Source organism: Pezoporus flaviventris, unplaced genomic scaffold (genome assembly GCF_033815535.1).
Source record: "Pezoporus flaviventris isolate CSIRO_AGI_PZ_B2104156 unplaced genomic scaffold, CSIRO_AGI_Pfla_v1 ptg000013l, whole genome shotgun sequence".
Classification (NCBI taxonomy): domain Eukaryota; kingdom Metazoa; phylum Chordata; class Aves; order Psittaciformes; family Psittacidae; genus Pezoporus; species Pezoporus flaviventris.
The window spans coordinates 19,948,481-19,967,621 of NW_026892561.1; the positions used below are offsets into that span (position 1 = coordinate 19,948,481).

Sequence of the window (19,141 nt, forward strand, 5' to 3'; positions counted from 1 at the left end):
CTGAAGATAAATGTGGTCCTCCAAGGCTGGATTGCCACCCAGGGTCTCACGATCAATACCAGAATGAGAAGTTGTGTTGTTCCAAATCAAGGCAAGATTAACTCATAATCCAGAGCACTCATGGGGGGTGAAGTCACTTTAACAGGAGGGATTTGCCTGCTCAGAGCATTGACCTGAACAAGCTGGAGCCTGCCTGCTGTAATTTAAAAATGTTCAAAATCAAGGCTGCTGTTCCTATAGCTATTGAAGGAAGCTTAGCAACCCTGGGCAAAGATCCTGGGGCACAGGAGACAACAGAAGGAGAGCACAGGGATGTTTCACCATCACCCATGCATTAAACCTTACACGCCATATTGATGGGGGTCTTCAACTAGATCCCATACGGTGTGGTTTTGCTGAAAACACAGGTATTTGGTCCTTTGTTAGTACCAGATCAACTGTTTCCTTAAAAAAAAAAAAAACACTAAAAAAAAACCTCAACAAAAACCAACAAAACCAAACAAACCAAAACCAAACCGACAACCAAACAAGAATCTGCCTCTGTCACTGTACAAGGCCTATGGCAGGGTCTCCCTGCCAGATATGGGCTTCATTCAGGGCTGATCTAGGTTCCACTAAAATCAGCAGAACTGTGTGTCTGTCAAGTTGGTCCCACATGTCTCTGGATGACCTTGCCCTGAAGGATTTGCCGTTCTACACTGAGCACAGTATCAGCATTAACACCAACCATGCTCTTTCTTCTGTTTTTCCAGGTCCTCCCCACACTTGGCTGAGCAAGGCTGGCTTAGAAGGCTCTTTTCCCCAAGAAAATGGGGATTGACAGTGAAAACCCAGTCCTGAGGAATGTGCTCATCAGCTTTAACTTGCTTCTGCTGGGTGCTGTCCTCAAGCCTTTTGAGTGCCGGCTGGAGGTGACAACAGAGCCAGCCGAGAGGCCAGCAGTGGATGAGAAGGGTAGCTTGTCCAACTGCAGCCCACCAATCAAAGAACAGCCCATGGTCTTCCACCACATCTACAACATCAATGTACCCCTAAACAGCTGCTGCTCGTCCATGTTCAAGTCGTCAGCTGAGGAGGTGAGTTCAGAAGATGACCAGCTGGCGGAGTACACGGAGCAGACCTCTGACAGCGAGAGCCAGGTCACCTTCACCCACAGGATAAACTTGCCCAAGCAGGCCTGCAAGTGCTCCACCTCCCTCCCGTCCCTGCAGGAGCTGCTGAGCAGGATTGAGATGCTGGAGAGGGAGGTGTCCATGCTCCGGGACCAATGCAACTCCAATTGCTGCCAAGAAAATGCAGCCACAGGTAGTAATGCCATCCTGTTAGCTCTTGCTGGGGACTGAGGGATCAAGTGAAAGGCAGGAGAAATAAATACAAAACTGGTAATGCCACACAGACTGGCAACAGAGAAAAATCTGTATTTACCTATAATGTGGCTGTGGCTTTAGGGGAAAGCTCATCTTAGGGCCTCCAAGGCAGGAAAACCCCCAGGAGGGATTTGGTCACTTGAGCCCTCATGCCCTGCTCGCTGCAGAAACCCCATAGCCAGAGCTAAAGCCCCCTTACAGATAAAGTTACAGCTGGTAAGGGGTGAACAGGGTGATCTCCCTACCCTGCAGTCCTTGCAACAATGTTAGATCTGCCACTGCTCATGGGACGGGGAGGAGAGGAATAGCTGATGCTCTCCTAAGCTGTCTCGCAGCTGAAGGCAGCACTCCAAGAGCCATCAATAAACCCCTTTGTCTTCTCTGTAGAAGGGGTGAATGAGTATGAAAAGCTGAGCTTAAACGAATAAATAAATAAATGGGAGAATAATTTCTGTTGCCTTGAAAGATGCAAACAAAATTTGTAACAAAGGCACAAAACCATCAACAGGATACTTTAAGTGAATAAAAACGTGCGGTTTGGGAAGCTCTTCAAGAGCCCCCATTAGGGGTGCTCCATCAAAGACAGCCCTTCATTTCACCATGGCCATTCCTCAGAGACAGGGAAGCAGCATGCAGTTGAAATGAGGTGGGTTAGGAAAGGTTTGAGCTAGAGGCTGCATTTCAATAGGGCAGGAGCCAGTATACTGGTGGTTTTCCTTATGTCTTGGGAAGATCAGTAAGAGGGTTTGGTAAAATCACATAGAAAACAGGGGAAAACCTGTTTTAAAGAAATTTATTTGTAACTCTGATGAGCCTATTTGGGTTATTTGCAGCATATGCAGATAGTACCATTAAATATTCATCGCTTGGTGGAGTCTCCACTCGGAACACAGATGTGCTGAGCTAAAACTGGAGTAATTTATTTTTACCAGAGTTGCTTTCAATTTGCTGCACTGCAAAGGAGACCAGGATCCCTACCCCACCACCTGAGGCATTTCCCCAAGGAAAGATGCTCTCTTCCAACACATTTACAAGCATCTTCTTTTGATAACTTAACTAGAGGCTGAGATCTGAAGAGATCCTGATTGTCATTCCCAGTATTTGTAGTTTAGATGGGAAGCATCCTGCAAAGTAACCCAAATGGTGCTGTCTAGCACAGCATGTAACTGAAATCCTTTCACATGAGCATCTGCTGCACACAGACACACACACACACCCCATAGGAAATGATGCTCAGGTAGCTCAGCTAGGATAGAAAACTTACTTAGGGGACAGAGTCATGCAGCTTCAGGTCTTCATGGTGCAGAGGTTTCCCAAGGGTCAAGGAAGCACAGAAAGTGTTTCTGTTCATCCTCAGTTCACACAAGGAAGAAAAGCAGTAAAAAATAGCAAAGAAACATTAGGCTGGCTGAGATAAACCCTAAACTAGAGCAATAGGTCCATGTTACAGGGCATAACAGGAGAGAACTGGCAATGTTATAGTGACTGGTGCCTTCATCCCCGGGCATCCCTCCTCATCCTAGAGTGTCCTGTGAAAGGTTGCTGGGTAAAGCGGGAACTTTAGAGGTGGTGGCTACGGTGGCCGTGTGCTTTCCTCGCTTTCCCACAAACCCAGTACGCCCAAACCCTGATACTTTTTACAAAGCCAACAGCTCCATCTTAATCAGGCTCCCCAAGATAGGGGTGACGATGATGTCTTTGGGTACATACCTGCTTCATGTAGGAGAGGGAGTGAGCAGACTGGGATCTCTCACCTGTAAAAAGGAACAGTGGGTGGAGAGGAGACAACTGGAATCATGGCTGGTGCAGACGACTTGGCTAAGGAGGGCTTTTTCCCACTAAGAGGTCTAGGGATGTTCCCATCAACTGAGTGCTGAGCCAGTTGATGGGAAGCAAAGGGAGCACTTGCTGTCCAGCAAGGCTAATGGCACCCATAGCTATGGAGGCCAGTATTCCCAAGGGCACAAATAAACTCCTGGACACCCACCCATCCCCTCCATGAGCACATATCACCAATTCTGCCTCCACCAGCCACAGGCTCCCCAGAGCTGAGCATGCTCAACCAAAGGAAGGACCATCCCCTGCTTGCCCCACACCTTTTCTCCCTTCCCCACAGCCCATCAATGGGCTGATGTGGGAGGCTCTGACCCTTGGTCCTGCATCCTTGCAGGGCAGCTGGATTACACCCCACAGTGCAGCGGCCATGGGAACTTCAGCCTGGAATCCTGCAGCTGCGTGTGCATGGAGGGCTGGGCGGGCAGCAACTGCTCTGAGCCCCACTGCCCCCGGGGCTGCTCCAGCCGCGGTGTCTGCCTGGAGGGTCAGTGCATCTGCGACAATGACTATGGGGGTGAGGACTGCTCCCAGCTCCGTTGCCCCAGCGGCTGTGGCTCCCATGGGCTCTGCGTGGATGGCGAGTGCATCTGTGAGGAGGGTTTCACCGGGGAGGATTGCTCCCAGCTGCGGTGCCCCCATGACTGCTCAGGGAAGGGCTACTGCGTCAATGGCACATGCATCTGCCAGGAGGGCTACGCCGGGGAGGACTGCAGGTGGCTGCACTGCCCCAACGCCTGCAGCGGCCGTGGGGTCTGCCAGGATGGTCTCTGCATCTGCGAGGAAGGCTATGAAGGGCAGGACTGCTCATCAGGTAGTAGGGGCGTGCGCGGGGAGAGCCAGACCCTAATGTATGAGCAAGGGCCTCAAGATGCCCACAGCACTATACGGGCATCATGAAGCCTGGGAGAAAGCCATACTTGGCAAAGCATGTCACATAGAACCTGCTCAGGCCCCACAGTTTGACAGACTCCCTTCTGTCACTGTCCCTTTCCCCAGAGACAGAAGTTTGGGAGGTGAGCAAAAAGACAGTGAAGTTCACCCCAGCACTGGTGGTAAACCCTTGGCGTAAAACCAGTTGCAGTCAAGTTCTTCTCAGCTTCTGCCTTGCTATAGCAGTTAATACAATCATAGATAGCATGTAACCGCCAGCCCAAAGCCCACACACATGTCCCACCAGCAGATCTATGCACCTTTCCCCACAGTGGGGTGAGGATAAGCCACGCACACTCTGATGCTTTCCTTACCTCTGCCCTTCCTATCAGTGGCTCCACCTGAAAACCTGCGAGTGACAGGGATCAGTGACAGCTCCATTGAGCTGACGTGGGACAGCAGCCGGGCAGCCACCGAGTACATCATCTCATACCAGCCGGCATGGCCAGGGGGCACCCAGCTCCAGCAACGAGTGCCTGGAGACTGGAGCAGCATCACCATCACGGAGCTAGAGCCAGGCGTTGCCTACAATGTCAGCATCTACACAGTCATCAGTGATGTCCTGAGCATCCCTGTTACCTCCAAGGTAGTGACCAGTAAGTATGCTACTGCGCTTCTCACTTGGTACTGGATAGCTGGAGGTGATGTTCAAGCTGGTTAGCATTTTCCATAAAAGCCTTCTAGCAGCAGAAACTTGAGCTTTAAAAAAAAAAAAAATCAAATATTTGGTATGCTTTTATCCTCATATATATCTGTATAGAGATATAGGAAAGGGGGAAATGTGTCCATCCTGGGCAGGAGGACTCAGTCCGGATGAAAACCTGAATGAGTAAAAATCAAAGAAAATTTCACCGTCTGACTGAAGCCCCCTGTTCTATGGCCCAAAATATTACACTTATTTCCTCATAGAAAATATTGCAATATATCACAGAAGTCATAGATTCTCCTCCCACTCCTGGGTGGGTTCCCCATGACGAATCCCCTTGACATAGGTGGTAGAGGGGATGCTGCTGTGCATCAGGAGATACATAGTTCTGACAGAGCCATGATGCACAGAGGAAAATGGGAGTAACAATCTGTAATGGCAACCTCCAGAAAGGATCCTTGGAAACCAAAGATACAGAGGACAGTGGGAAAACAAACTATCCAGACACCCCTTTTGCAAGCCCATCATTCTCGCTGTTCACACAGTAATGCAGTGGGATTCTTCAGTGTTCAGCAGCCCAGCCATTTCCCTCTTCCCCCTCCAACCCACCAAGGGCGGGGACAAAGGGGCTCTGGTAACAGCTACCAAAATGTTCCCTGTTTTTGTTGCCTGAATAACAAAATAGCCACAGGGAGCAGGGTGGGGACAGGCTCACCCTCACACCCATTCTGCTCTGCTCACCACCCCTCTGCTCCCTTCCAGACCTTGCCACACCGCAGGGCCTGAAGTTCAAGACCATCACAGAGACGACAGCAGAGGTGCAGTGGGAGCCCTTCTCTTTCCCTTTTGACGGCTGGGAGATCAGCTTCATCCCCAAGGTACTGCCACCACATACATGGCATCACAGGGTACACCTGGTCACCCTAACAGCATTAAGCAAGCAGATCTTAAATTAGCTCCCAATTACACCCCCCTCCAAGAAACCTGACCTCTGTTTGAAATCTATATGCTTCACATCAGACAGCCCCAAATACCTCAACCCACAATTGCCAGCTTGTATTTCTCCAGTAGTCTTTGGTGTCAAGACACACTTGTCCTCAAAGAAATTCCACAATAAAATTGTGAGACAAGCATATAGAATCATAGAATCATAGAATCAAGTAGGTTGGAAAAGACCTTTAAGATCATCAAGTCCAACCTTTACCCACGTCCACCACTAAAGCATGTCACAAAGGGACCCATCTACATATTTTTTGAACACTTCCAAGTACGGTGATACCACCACTGCCCTGGGCAGCCTGTTCCAATGCCTGATCACCCTTTCAGGAAGAAATTTTTCCTAATATCCAATCTAAACCCCACCTAATGAGGACATTATCTCATCCTATCACTCATTACTTGGGACAACAGACTGACCCCCACCTCACTGCAACCTCTATTCAGGTAGTTGTAGAGAGTGATAAGGTTCCCCCTGAGCCTTCTCTTCTTCAGACTAAACAACCCCAGGTCCCTCAGCCGTTCCTCATCAGACTTGTGCTCCAGACCCTTCATGAGCTTTGTTGCCCTTCTCTGGATGTGCTCCAGCACCTCAATGCCTCTCTTGTAGTGAGGGGCCCAGAACTGAACGCAGTATTCAAGATGCAGCCTCAAATATCAAGTACAGTGCCAAGTACTGGGGGATGATCACTGCCCTGACCCTGTTTGCCACATTATTCCTGATATAAATGAATAAACCTTCCAGCCATGCTACCTCTTGCTGTAACCCTCTCTTTATCCCTTCCATCTCCTTTGCCTTGACCCTTCCTCCTCCTTCTCTTCCTCACACCAGCTCTCTGCACGCTAAGTTACCCAAAGCCATCTAGATTGAACTGAGCAGCTGCCGGTTCTCAGACAACAACCATCAGTACCCCTGAGTCCCACACACGTCTAATTCCTGCCATGGAATTTTAATTTTAGTGATGAACAGGTAGAAATTGTGCCAGAAAAGATGAAAGGATGAAAGTGTTGCCCTAAATATCACATATTTTCTATGCATGGCAACAAAAATTGTACATCGTGTTTTATCTGTATTCATAATTTCTACACCATTTAGCCATAAATATAGCTTCAATTGTATATGAAGCCTCTTTACAAGAGCATTCAAGCCCCAACAGTAAAAGAAATGCTGATTAAGAGCTCAATTATGACATTTTCACTTGTATAAAACCCTCGCTGGAGTTGAAGGCAGCTCTGGGCAGCTGAGAACTGCAGAACTTGGCCCCAAAGTTTTAAATGCTCTCAACTGCAAAGTATCATTATACAGCAGGAAGCAAGGGCCCAATTGCTTTAAATAACTCATTCCCTCCTTTCCAAAAAGGCTGGAAGAATCTGGGTGCAATTTCAGGTACAGCCACAAGTAAATTGTTTTGGAAGTCAAAGTTCAGGTACTGCAGGTATAAATCCTAGGATAATTTTAATTCACCATCAGGATAAAAGCCAAAATGATAAGGCAACATCAGGGAAGAGTTTCTGGCAGCAACAAATAGCTATCTTTCAAACATTTCACTGATACTCAGGAATTAAGCTCAACAGCATCCCCCCTGAAGCAGATAAATGGGGATATATCCATTTTATGGTGAGGAATTGCAAGGGTAGAAGCAAACTTCTCCCAGCAGGGTCATCATCATCAATAGGTTTTTCTCAAGCCAGCACAAAAATACAAACCATTGGTCCTCCTTTCTATTTTTAATCTTAAAACTTAAACACACATATTAGGATGTAAAGGAAGAGATAAGGTGCAAAAGGAAGGCTGTTCCTGGATGCAGGTTTTGGAGGCAGGTTCACATTTTCCATAAAAGCCTTGAGCCTTAGGAAAAAAAAAACAAAAACCAAAAACCAACCAACCAAACAAACAAACAAACAAAAAAAAAAAACAACAAACAAAACAACAAAATATTGGGTATATTTTTATCTCAGAGCTCACTGGGCTCTGAAGTGTTTGCATCCATTAGTCAAGCACATGATCCTGCTATGTAAAGGCATAGTTGTGCTCTTGCCTCTCAGCTACCAGAACTGGACTCTGTCAAACCTCCATCACCAACTTTTCTCCTAAAATAAGGCAGGGTGTGCTGTCTCCTTCATTGTCTGGAGACAGTGCTTGCTTAGGTAAATGCCATGCCCCAAATAAACCCAGGAGCTAGGCCCACAGGCTAAAACCAACAAAGTTATAACAGCAGCATCGCAGATAAACTGAACAAGCAAAACTGAGCTTGCTCTGTCTTCCTGAAAACTGGATGAGAGGATGCTTATTTGGTCCCCAGCATCCCTGTGAGGATGCTCACACCTTCCTGCACAGCAGTTCTCCTTCCATGGTGCCTGTGATGCTCTCGTCCCCTGAAAGTGGGTCAGGTGGGGACTGCCTGTCTGCTGCCTGCTCTGGGGATGGGGTGGGAAAAAGATGAAGCAAAGACAGATTTAGAAAAGAAAATTAGGAAAGGTAAGATGGCAATTTATGGCTAGAATGGAAGATTTCCTGTTTAATGAGAAAAGAGGTGAATATGAATTGAGAGCTATGTGCAAAGATTTGTTTAGCATGTTATTAGTGAAGACAGCAGCAAGAAAAGATCGTTTGTCTAAACACTGGCAGGAAAGGTGACATTTGAAGTTGCTTAAAGCCTTGCAGTTTTTCAGAGCAAATCCACAAAGTATAATGATTTTAATAAAGATACTTAAAAAGCAGGGGGTAACAAAATAAAGACCTTACAGTTTCATACCTATATATGAACATATTCTAGCATGTATATATATATACACATTTTTATAAATATGTACTTTTATATATATATATATGTGTATATATATATGTACTTTTACATATATATATATATATATATGTATATATATATATATAAGGCTCCTGGCACCTGAATAGCAGGGAAAAGGAGTCTAGCCTAGGCCTTGGTTTGATTATCTTTTCTCTTCTGGAGGACAGCAGAGACACAGATGGCAAAATATGAGGGGTGAGTGGGAAGGGATGGTTGAGGATTTCTCAGACCAACAACATAGGTGCTTCACATTCAATGGGTGACTTCACCTTAGGTTTCTGCACCTCCATGATGGGATGTGCCAAGGTGAGGATGCAATGTGGAGATGCAGGGCTGGGTGGGGAAGAACGCAACATGGGGGGCACTTCTTCTCCATGCACCAGAACCCCCAGAAGACCTTTTCTTCTTTCCTTTTTTAACACTTTTTTCCACTCCCTGGCAGAATAACGAGGGCAGTGTGATCGCCCAGCTCCCCAGCACCGTCACCACCTTCAACCAGACAGGGCTGAAGCCAGGGGAAGAGTACACCGTCACTGTGGTGGCCCTGAAGGAACAAGCCAGGAGCCCTCCCACCTCCGACAGCGTCTCAACCCGTGAGTGAGCCCAGCCCCAGCAGCACAGCAGTGCTCAGGGCTTGGTCCCCAAAATAAGGTCCCATCAGCGAGAGCAGCCTGGCATTGCATGGGCAGAGATAAAACTAGCACTACCCAACTACCCAGGATACAGGTGCATCACAGCAATGGTTTCTTCATGTGGTATTTTGTCCCTCTCGGCCCCTCCAATCCCCGAGTTGCTGCAAGCACAGAAACGGTGCAAGGTTAATGGGGCTGGGAGCAAAGGGTCAGGTCTGCTTTTATTATATAGCTGGATAAATCGCTCTTCCTCACTAATCTCATATTTTGGAGGCTGGATGCCCCCAAGAAATACCTCCATAAATGCATTGCCTATTTGTGTATTACAGATTAAAACTCCCACCTGCTTTTCTGCCACTAAATGCCTTGTACTCCCACCAATTCAGGCAAATCAGGCAGTAGGGCAGGGAGCCAGGAGCAACAGCACATCCCTTCCTAACCAATTTATTTGGCGGGTCGCTGGTCCATCCATAGGCTAGAGGAAATTCAATTGGGTGTTTTCCTCACTGAAGGAGACGTGGCAATGGGCATTGCTCATTGGGGAGAAGAGGCTCTCCACACCAGATCTGCTGCAGTCTGCCTTGGCAGCCAGGCAGACATCTACCTCTATCCAAGTTGCTGCAAACGAAAACCGCATTCAAATAGCTACTGGAGGGTTATAACGAAGTGATGCTCTCTCCAGGCTGCTAATTTCCAGCAACAATGAGAGCAAAGGGAGGGTCCTTCCACCAGCAGCAGCTTGCTGCAAGTCTGAGCTTCCTCAGCACAGTCCTCTCCTCCCGGGTTGTCTCCGCACTCCGCTCGACATGGCTTAACAGAGACACCTCCTGGTCAAGCCCAAATCTCCTTTTCCCTAGGAAGTCAGCAGAAAATAAGAGAGGCTGGTACTTCAAACTCAGTGGTTGACCTTTGCTGGAAAGCACAGATAGGGTGATAGGCTCCCAGCTCTCTGTTTCATAAAGACATCCCCATGCTGGCATGTCTGCCTTCCTCTGCAGCACCCCCATACCTTTTCCCCTATCATCCTTGTTCTGCCTTAACACTTTGTGCTGGGATCAAGCAGCAAAGGCTGACAGCTAAGTAGAACTTGATGCTACCTAGCATCACCCAGATGATGGGACAACATGAGGAGTTGGAGATTCAAGGTTTGGACAACCTGGTCCTGGCCAAGCTGGACACCCAGCTCCTACCTAAACACCATGCTGCCAAGCTGTCCTACCTTCTCTGTTGGTGTTTTTCCCCCCACACCTCATCCCATGGCCCCCAATTCCCCCATATATCTTTTTCTAACCCTCCTTGGTCCTTCCCACCCCTGCCCACACATAACCTCCCCCAGAACTTCCTACCCTGGGGTGCAGTGTTCAGCACATCCTTCATATATACCGTCATTTTTTAATATATACAGTACATTAGATGTATTTTCATACAGTATAGCCTGAATTACAGAACCAGAGTGGGTTTTTTCACCCACCTTGTGATCATGTAAGTGATAAAATAGGATGCCCAGTAGGCTCTGTGCATCAGCATTGCCATGGTACAGGAATGATGGCCAGGTTTGGCCCATCTGTCCATTTGTGCAATGGTTAGGTCCTGCTGGACTCAAACGTTCTATCACCTGGGCTTAAGATTGTGATTTCCAGGGGTTGAGTGTTGGAGGATGCAGAGGAAGGAAGGGCACAGTTCTCTGCAAAAGAAAGTAGAAATGTCCAAAATGGTGTCCCAGTAGATCCCCACTATGAATTTAGCTAAAACCCTTTGTCTGAGAGGATTTGGAAGACACCCTCCATAGCCCCACACCCAGCTAGTTAGACTTGCCAAAACACTTGCATTTTCTTCTCTCTCCCTGCTGTTAAGACATCAACAGTTTTACAGGCTGATTCCTCAGCTTAATGACAAACCAGGAGCTGGCACAGAAGCAGGAACATTTCTAGAGATGTTCCTCAGTTCTCAATGCTTGGATTAGTCTTTGGCCCCACATTATTTAACACATTGTCAACACCCTTCAAAAGATATAATATCATTGCTGATAAATTTTGCCAGTGATGGAAAAGCTCAGAAAAGAGTAAATTGAGTGAAAGGAGATCATTGATAAAAAGCAGTTTGAATGTCTTGAAGAGCTGGGCACAAGGGAAAACTACATGGTTTTCAATGCATCACAAAGCACAAGCAGTTATCCAGGAGCAAAAAAAGGTGGATCACAGTTAGACACAGGAGGTTTTATCCTAGGAGGTGCCACCTGAAAAAGCCAGAGAGGAATTGTTGCCAATAACCAGCTTGAGAGAAGTGCATTAATTGCATTATAGATGTAATGGGCATCAATGGGAAAGCTGATGGGTTCTGCTCTGGTGTCCATAGCTTGGGAGAGACAACACTGAAGTGAAGAAAAGAGCTGGGAGACTGGAACAAGGGACTAGGAGCCCACCAGAACCAACCCCCCCGAGTACCTTGGGGCTGTGTCTCTTACTTATGCCACCCCAACTGCTAATTCAGACCACTCTGAGGTGGCATTGAAGCATCCCTGAAGCGCAGCATCTCCAAAGCTGCCACCTTTCCCCATCCAACTGTCCCAAAATAACAGGTGCCCATTTTCCCCCTCCTCTGCAGTCATCGATGGACCGACGCAGATCCTGGTGCGGGATGTCTCCGACACAGTGGCCTTTGTGGAGTGGACGCCGCCGCGTGCCAAGGTGGACGCCATCCTGCTGAAGTACGGGCTGGCAGACGGGGAGGGCGGGAGGACCACCTTCCGCCTGCAGCCCCCCCTCAGCCAGTACTCCCTGCAGGCCCTGCGCCCCGGCGCCCGCTACCGCCTCGCTGTCAGCGCCCTCCGGGGTGCCAATGAGAGCCAGCCAGCCCTCGCCCAGTTCACCACAGGTAGCTAACTAGCTTCGGTGGGAGAACTGGCATGAATTTCAAAGCCACCAGCAAGCATGAGCAGATGGCTTGCTGTGCTCTGCAGATAAGCTGTCCTGCAACGAGCATGGTGTCGTTTTGCATATCTGGAGCTGAACTGAGGCGTTTTTATGTCTGGGATTTAGTGGTACCTGGTTCTCCCACAGCCCAAGTGAGCTGGGGTTTAATCCGGAGTACTGGAAGGAAGCAGATCAATGGAAACATGATGGTTAAGGTGCAGGTCTGAATGGAGATGCCTGAATGCAGGTGCCTTGCACCCTGTCACAGTCCCACTGAAGAGCAAGGCAGAGTAAAGGATTCAGCTCACCTTAAAACACATACCCTAAAACCACTCTCTGACACTCCTCCACTAGTGCCTACATTTCTGTTTTGTCCCTGAACCTCCAGATCGTCTTCATGCCCTGTGACCCACAGGGACTCTAACATGGTCCCTAGGGCTGCCCAGGTGATCCCGGATACCAGCAACCAGGCAGATGACTGAGTAACACACATTTAGAAGACAGCCCCTGACCAAACCCCTCTTTGTCCACATCCTGCTGCACCATCAAAGCTGAACCTGCTGCTGTCTAGGACACATTCCCTGTTCAGGCCCACACCTTAGCTTGAACCCAAAGCTAAAATTTGAAAATCCCACAGTTTATGCCCTTAATGGCATACATAGAGAAACACGCAATTCTCAAAAGCACCAAAACAGGAAGCACAGGTCTGAATTCAAGGCAATGCCCACTCCCATTCAGCATTGAGAGCCAAGGCAGATTCCTTGCCCAAGGAACTGGCGGCTAAAAGCAGCCGAGACAGAATGTGGTTATCTTATTTATCCTCTGAATACCCTAAATGGTCGGTAAAACTTTAATTAATGTTAAGCCTGCAGATAGCTAACAGGTTTAATTTACCGTGCCATAAAGGAGGAGGTAAAGTGCGTATTTCACTGTGGTTTATGGTATATAAATTACTTGTCATGTACGTTACTGGTGGCTACCAGGCTCCTACTACAATAACTGCAGTCTGTGAATTGTGTGGGTACATATCTCTACAGGTAAGTATTTCAGATGAGATGTTCACCCTGACTGATTTGCTGAGTTGGCCTTCTTTGTTTTATTTCTAAAAGGCAACATAAAAAAATTCCCCCCTCTAAACTCAGGTCCCTCAAGGACCAGTAATCACCCCCTATCTGCTGTCACCAACCTGTCACTCACTTAAGAAGGTTATCATGTAAATCAGAGCAGATGTGGTGCACAGCCTCAGCAACATTAATAAACAAACCCTGTGGGAGTGCCTGAGCCTGTAAAGATGCTCAAGGTTCTCCTAAGAGCAGTTCAGGCCAACGCATCACTGCTACAGAACCCTTATTTTCTTATGCATGCTGCCTCAGTTTCCCTTATTCTAGTGTAGGGGGAAAACACTCTTCCTTTTCAAATTACATGCCACTAGCTCCTGAAGCAACTTACTGAGGGATGCTGTGAATGCCCCAGCACTTACATTAGTCTCATAGGAGGTATCTCCCAGTCTGTGCTGAGCGGGAGGTGAGAGCAGATCCCCCAGCCCCTTCTGCACTGACATACCCTGGGGAAGTGGGACTGTAAGAGGGGCCTCACGGACATCACACATGAGTACCCCTAAACTTCCATTTAGCTATGCCAAGGCTATGGGGTGCGTTCCCAGTGCCCAGCATTGAGATGGTTCCTCTCTCCCTTGTGTTGCACAGAGATCGATGCACCCAAGAACCTGAGAGTGGGCTTGCGGACCCCTGCCAGCCTCGAGCTCACCTGGGACAACAGCGAGGCTGACGCACACAGCTACAGGGTGGTCTACAGCACCCTGGCTGGGGAGCACTACCATGAAGTCCTGGTGCCACGTGACACTGGTCCCACCACCCGGGCCACCCTCACAGGTATGCGTGCACCCATGTGCCTGTCCTTCCCCTCCCGATTCTTTCTAGCAGGTAGGGCAGCAGAGAGCCCAATGCTTAGTCACCCTTATGTGGCATATATTTGAAGCTGTTTTGGAGTTTGTTAGCTATAAGGAGAAGGTTTTCCTTAGGCTGAAGCTCATTTTCCCCTTTGTGGATCTGGATTTGAGCACTGGTTATCCATGAGCTGAGCAATGCACCTCCAAGTGATGTACCTTTCAGTGATGCACAAGAATCAGGGGTCTGTCAGGTGCTAAATAGGGCTGGCAGGAAGCAAAGCGAGAAATGGGGAGAGGAAGCCTTTTTACGCTCATCTAGAGGAAAATATTTCACCCTTCTGTTTTTTCCTTGCTGGGAAAGAGCCACAGGCATAATGCCCCATAGGTAGTGATGGGAAGCCAGGCTGCCTGAGTTTCTTACCTTTTTCCAAATCAGGCACAAAGCAGACACCAATCCAGGGGTGCTGTTTTTGAGCAAGTCCTTCAAGCCAGCACAGGGGGTGCCACCAGGGGCTGCAAATACCACCCATCTCCTACTGCAAGGAAAGTCCCAAACACATTGCAGCACCATGTGAGATCTGGTTTCCTCCTTTTCAACTACAACTGTTTGCCTGCTGGATTTGGTGCTCCAGTGGCTATTTTGAACAAAAAAAAAAGACTTACTTACCCACATAGAGAAAAGATCACTCCTTCGAGTTGAAGCTCTTCAGTATGGCAGGACACCAGGTTCTTTCACTTTGACTTTCTGCCCTCCTGGGAACTCCCCAGCCCAGCATCTCTGCCATACAGAACTATAGGAGAAAGTTCAGTGCGAAAGTCAAATGCGAAGTTACAGGCACAGCGGCACTGAGTCATGAGAAAGGCTGGAGGGCAGGAAAGCAATTAGAGCAGTTAGCTTGAAAAATGTGGTATGAGGAAAAAAGAAAATGTTAGGGGTAGTTTCTGCTGCATTTGTGATGAGGACGTGCAAGGAGAAGTGAAATTAAAACAGAGACACAGTACTAGTTGCCTGCTAGCTTTCCTCTAGGTCATTTACTGCATTTCTAGGTGAGGAGGAGTACTAAAAATGGGCCAAATCCCCCTCCTTGGGGCAGAGGTGCAATACTACCCCAGTGACCCAAACTGCAATGACAGCGAAGGCAGAGCCTGAGCTTGCCTTGGAGGACGTGACAATCTGAAGGCTCTCGTTTTTCTCAATCAAAATAAAAAAAAAAGCCAAGTCTTTGCCAGGCTCAGGCAAAGCTACAAGAACACCTCCCCCCCTCTTTCCCAAGCAAGCTCCAGAGATGCAGAGGCTTAAGTTGATAGCAGTGAGCAATTTTTATATAGTGCTTCCATCATCACCTAAGTGCATTGCTTCTAGTTCCCACAGTACCATGTAATAAACATTTTTTTTTTTAATCTAATCATAGCAGAAAATAACAAAAAAACCCAAAACATTCTGGTGGCAAAAATAAATATATAAATTATAATTAAAAAAAAAGCCAGGATAGCCATGTTGTGGGTGGCACACGGGCATCTCCCATAGATCTATTACCCATGTGGTAGTCCTGCCCACCGAAGCCTTGTTGCACGTGGTACAAAGCCTGTTGGGGTGGGTTTCCTGGGGCCTGGTGGGATCAATGGCACAAAAGCAACAGCGATTCCTTCAGCTGCCTTTATCTGCCTTCAGGAAAAGCGGTGAGGAACAGCGCTGAGCAGAGCTCATCAAAAGATTTAAGCTTAAAAATACAGCAAGCCTTGCCCTGCCACATGTCTCTTCAAAATCAGCATTTGCACAGAAATATCCATAATTTTGCTCTACCCAGAAGAGCTGGGAAAGAAAAGGCATCATTTTATATGCTCTTGCTCATCTTGTCCTTCTCTCAGGCTCTTCTCGTTTCCAGGATACTTCTGACACTTACTGGGCAGGGGCACAGGGGTCCATCTGCCCCCTGGCACCAAGACTCCTTTGTAGCAAGAGGAGAGGAGTAGGGAGTGGGGATTTCCCTCTCTCCTGGCCTCTCTGGGAAGGTTTTGGTGGTTTCAGGGCATACTGCCTCTGGGCAAGGCAGTGTGAGGCCAGGCTGGAGGGTTTATGGCTTTCTCTAACCACATGGGAAAGATCATTAAATGCAGGAAAGGGGGGATAAAGCCACCAGCAGGTAAGCAGAAGTGATAGGCAGAGGCAGGAGATGTTCCATGGAGATAAAACAGTGATCAGCAAGGGGTGCACAGGAAAGGAGCTGGGTGAGCTCAATTCCTATGTCCCTTGAGCAAGGCACAGCAGGATATATCCACCCCAAGGATCGGCACTTGATTCAGCTCCCAGAAAGACTGCGCCTTTCCTAATTAATCTGCATTTCATTTACTCTGCATAATCTATTTCTCTTCAAGACACCAGCCCTGTGACAATATTTGATGTTGATTCACTTTGGAAACAAATATAGCTACTTTATCGTTCCCATCTCAGCTCACACACACACAATTTCTGCCTTGATGCCAGCAATTACAGCAGACCTCAGCAACAACTTTTAAAAACTGCCTATTTCTGAGCTAGCATAATCTGAATTCCCTGTTCAAAGGCATTCACAGTGTTTATTAAAAAGGCTCTGCTCTTCTGCAATATGCGGAGAAACTCCTGACCTGTGGGAGGGCTGCTAACCCCAGGAAATGCTCAGGAGGGTGTCCCCCCAGCCACGGGAGGTGGGGGGGGCATCACACTGAAGGTGGTGCTATCATGCACCTTCTTTTCCTTTGCATGCCCCCATTAGATCTGGTGCCAGGGACAGAGTACGGCATCGGGATTTCAGCCGTGATGGACAGCCAGCAGAGCGTGCCAGCAACCATGAATGCCAGAACAGGTGAGCTTGGCCCCATTGCATGCCCCAAGCACAGCTGGGGCTTAGATATCCCCGTGGCACGGTCCATGCATGGAGATCAAAGTCGACACCAACCCTCTCCCACAGAACTTGACAGCCCCCAGGATCTCCTGGTGATAGCGTCCACTGAGACATCCATCTCACTGGCCTGGACCAAAGCCACAGGTCCCATTGACCACTACCGCATCACCTTCACCCCTGCCTCGGGGATGGCCTCTGAAGTGACAGTGCCCCAGGATCAGTCACAGTTCACCCTCTCGGAGCTGGAGCCTGGGACAGAATACACCATCTCCATCATTGCTGAGAGGGGACGCCAGCAGAGCCTGGAGGCAACTGTGGATGCCTTCACAGGTAGAGAGAAACAAGTTGGGATGGGGCCAAGGGCACAGACCACCACCCCATGGTGGCACTTCCACCAGCCCACTGCTGAAACTCTTGAGATGGCAATGGGGATGAGAGCTGGAGGGAAAGCTTCTACATGGGAGAGGTGCACTGACCTCAGAGAGGGGATGGACCTATCAGTATGGGGACACTGTTCCCTTCATCAGAACACCAACTAGATTTGCTTGGCTGGAGGCTTCCAGAAGGACAAAGCAGGGTTGGGGGAATAGCCAGCCCATGCTGTCCTCTGTGGTCAGGGTGGCCTGGGTGTCCATAAGAAAGAGAAATGAAGTCTTGAGAGACCTCACAAGAACCTATGTGGGAAAAGCCTGCAGCCGAGAAGCCTAGACAACACATACCATCTGTAGTGGGAACAGCCCCATCACCCAGCATGTTTGCAGGCAGAGCTGAGAAAAGCACCATTTTCCACCTCCAGGTTCTGCCTCTTCATCCCATCACAGTTTCAGATCAATGGAGAGCCCAGAGCTCCAGCTTTGCTACCTCTGTTGGTTATTTCCCATACAAGAGCTGGGGAGAAGAGGGAGTCCAGGGTGTGCACACAGTTGGGGTTCCATCTTCCTTCTCCATTTTGCAGGGGTCCGGCCCATCACACAACTCCACTTCTCTCAGCTGACATCCTCCAGTGTGAATGTCACATGGAGTGACCCATCCCCACCAGCAGACCGCCTCATCCTCACCTACAGCCCCCGGGACAAGGAGGAGGCACAGCAGGTCACACTTGACGGCACCCGCAGGCATGCCAGCCTGATGGGCTTGCAGCCATCCACCGAGTACCTGGTGTCACTGGTGGCCATGCATGGCACCATCAGCTCTGAGCCTGTTGTGGGCTCCATCACGACAGGTACCATGAGACCCCACACAACAGGCATGGGACCCCACTGGGAGGGCAGGCAGGGGAATAGGGAGCAGACCTGCCTCCCACAGCTTTGTTTTTCTTCTCCATCTCACCAGGGATCGATGCACCGAAGGACCTCAGAGTGGGAAATGTCACCCAGGAGTCCATGAAGATCTACTGGAGCCCTCCCATTGCTGCCTTCGACCACTATAGAATATCCTACCGTGCTGCTGAAGGTAATGGTTCAGACACCTCTTGCTCATGCTCTGAACTTGTAGCTGCCAACCGTCTTTTTTTCTGCTCACACAAGCAAGCTGCCAGGTCATCCTCACCCAAGGCAGCATTCCACTGCCCTGGGTAAAGCCACCAGTAGCTGGGAGTACCAAGAGGCTGCAGGGACAGAGGACAGTGTCTGGGAGGAGGAAGGGAAGGGACCACTGTAGCTAAGGGCCAGCTCAGCCCAGAGGGGCAGAGGGAGTGGCCCCTTGCAATGTTCCCTCCTAGGGAATGGCTCATTATTCCCCAGCTCATCTCCCTTGGCCCCAGTTTTGCCTATGATGTTGTTGAAAAGGCCAAGCCAGAAGAGTGATGGGCAAGCAGGCATGCACCTGCAGGCACAAGACCCAATTACCCCATTATCAGCCCTAGAGAGGGCTTGAGCCATTGCCCTCCTCTCCCAAGCCCCTCTTGTACCCCAGGGACAGGGCCTGATGTCAAAGCTCTTGTCTCCATCCCCACAGGGAGGACAGACAGCACTGCAATCACCAGTGATGCCACCGAGTACACGCTTCGCCAGCTGCAGCCTGCGACCAAGTATGAGATCGGGGTGAAGAGCGTGCGGGGCAGGGAGGAGAGCGAGGTGGCCTCCATCACTGTGCATACAGGTGGGAAGGAGCTCCTGGTGGGAAGCATCAATCAAACAGTGCTGGGTCCAGCTCCGAGCAGGCCCTGTTTGCACTAGCAATCAGGCAGCTGAGAGCAAGCTGGACCTCACACCAGCCTGATGTG

At 49.0% G+C, this 19,141-nt stretch overlaps 1 protein-coding gene across 1 annotated transcript in view; it reads left to right on the forward strand.

Annotated features, from left to right (window-relative positions):
* Window positions 1–19,141, forward strand: part of TNR (tenascin R) — a 74,612-nt gene that overhangs the window by 42,648 nt on the left and 12,823 nt on the right. The window contains exons 2-13 of the mRNA XM_061452043.1: window positions 753–1,305; window positions 3,538–4,014; window positions 4,466–4,729; window positions 5,542–5,657; window positions 9,025–9,175; window positions 11,819–12,088; window positions 13,833–14,018; window positions 16,789–16,878; window positions 16,984–17,247; window positions 17,873–18,139; window positions 18,250–18,369; window positions 18,874–19,017. Coding sequence (XP_061308027.1) covers window positions 810–1,305; window positions 3,538–4,014; window positions 4,466–4,729; window positions 5,542–5,657; window positions 9,025–9,175; window positions 11,819–12,088; window positions 13,833–14,018; window positions 16,789–16,878; window positions 16,984–17,247; window positions 17,873–18,139; window positions 18,250–18,369; window positions 18,874–19,017 — 2,845 coding nt within the window. The 5' untranslated portion in view covers window positions 753–809. The remainder of the gene's footprint in view (window positions 1–752; window positions 1,306–3,537; window positions 4,015–4,465; window positions 4,730–5,541; window positions 5,658–9,024; window positions 9,176–11,818; window positions 12,089–13,832; window positions 14,019–16,788; window positions 16,879–16,983; window positions 17,248–17,872; window positions 18,140–18,249; window positions 18,370–18,873; window positions 19,018–19,141) is intronic.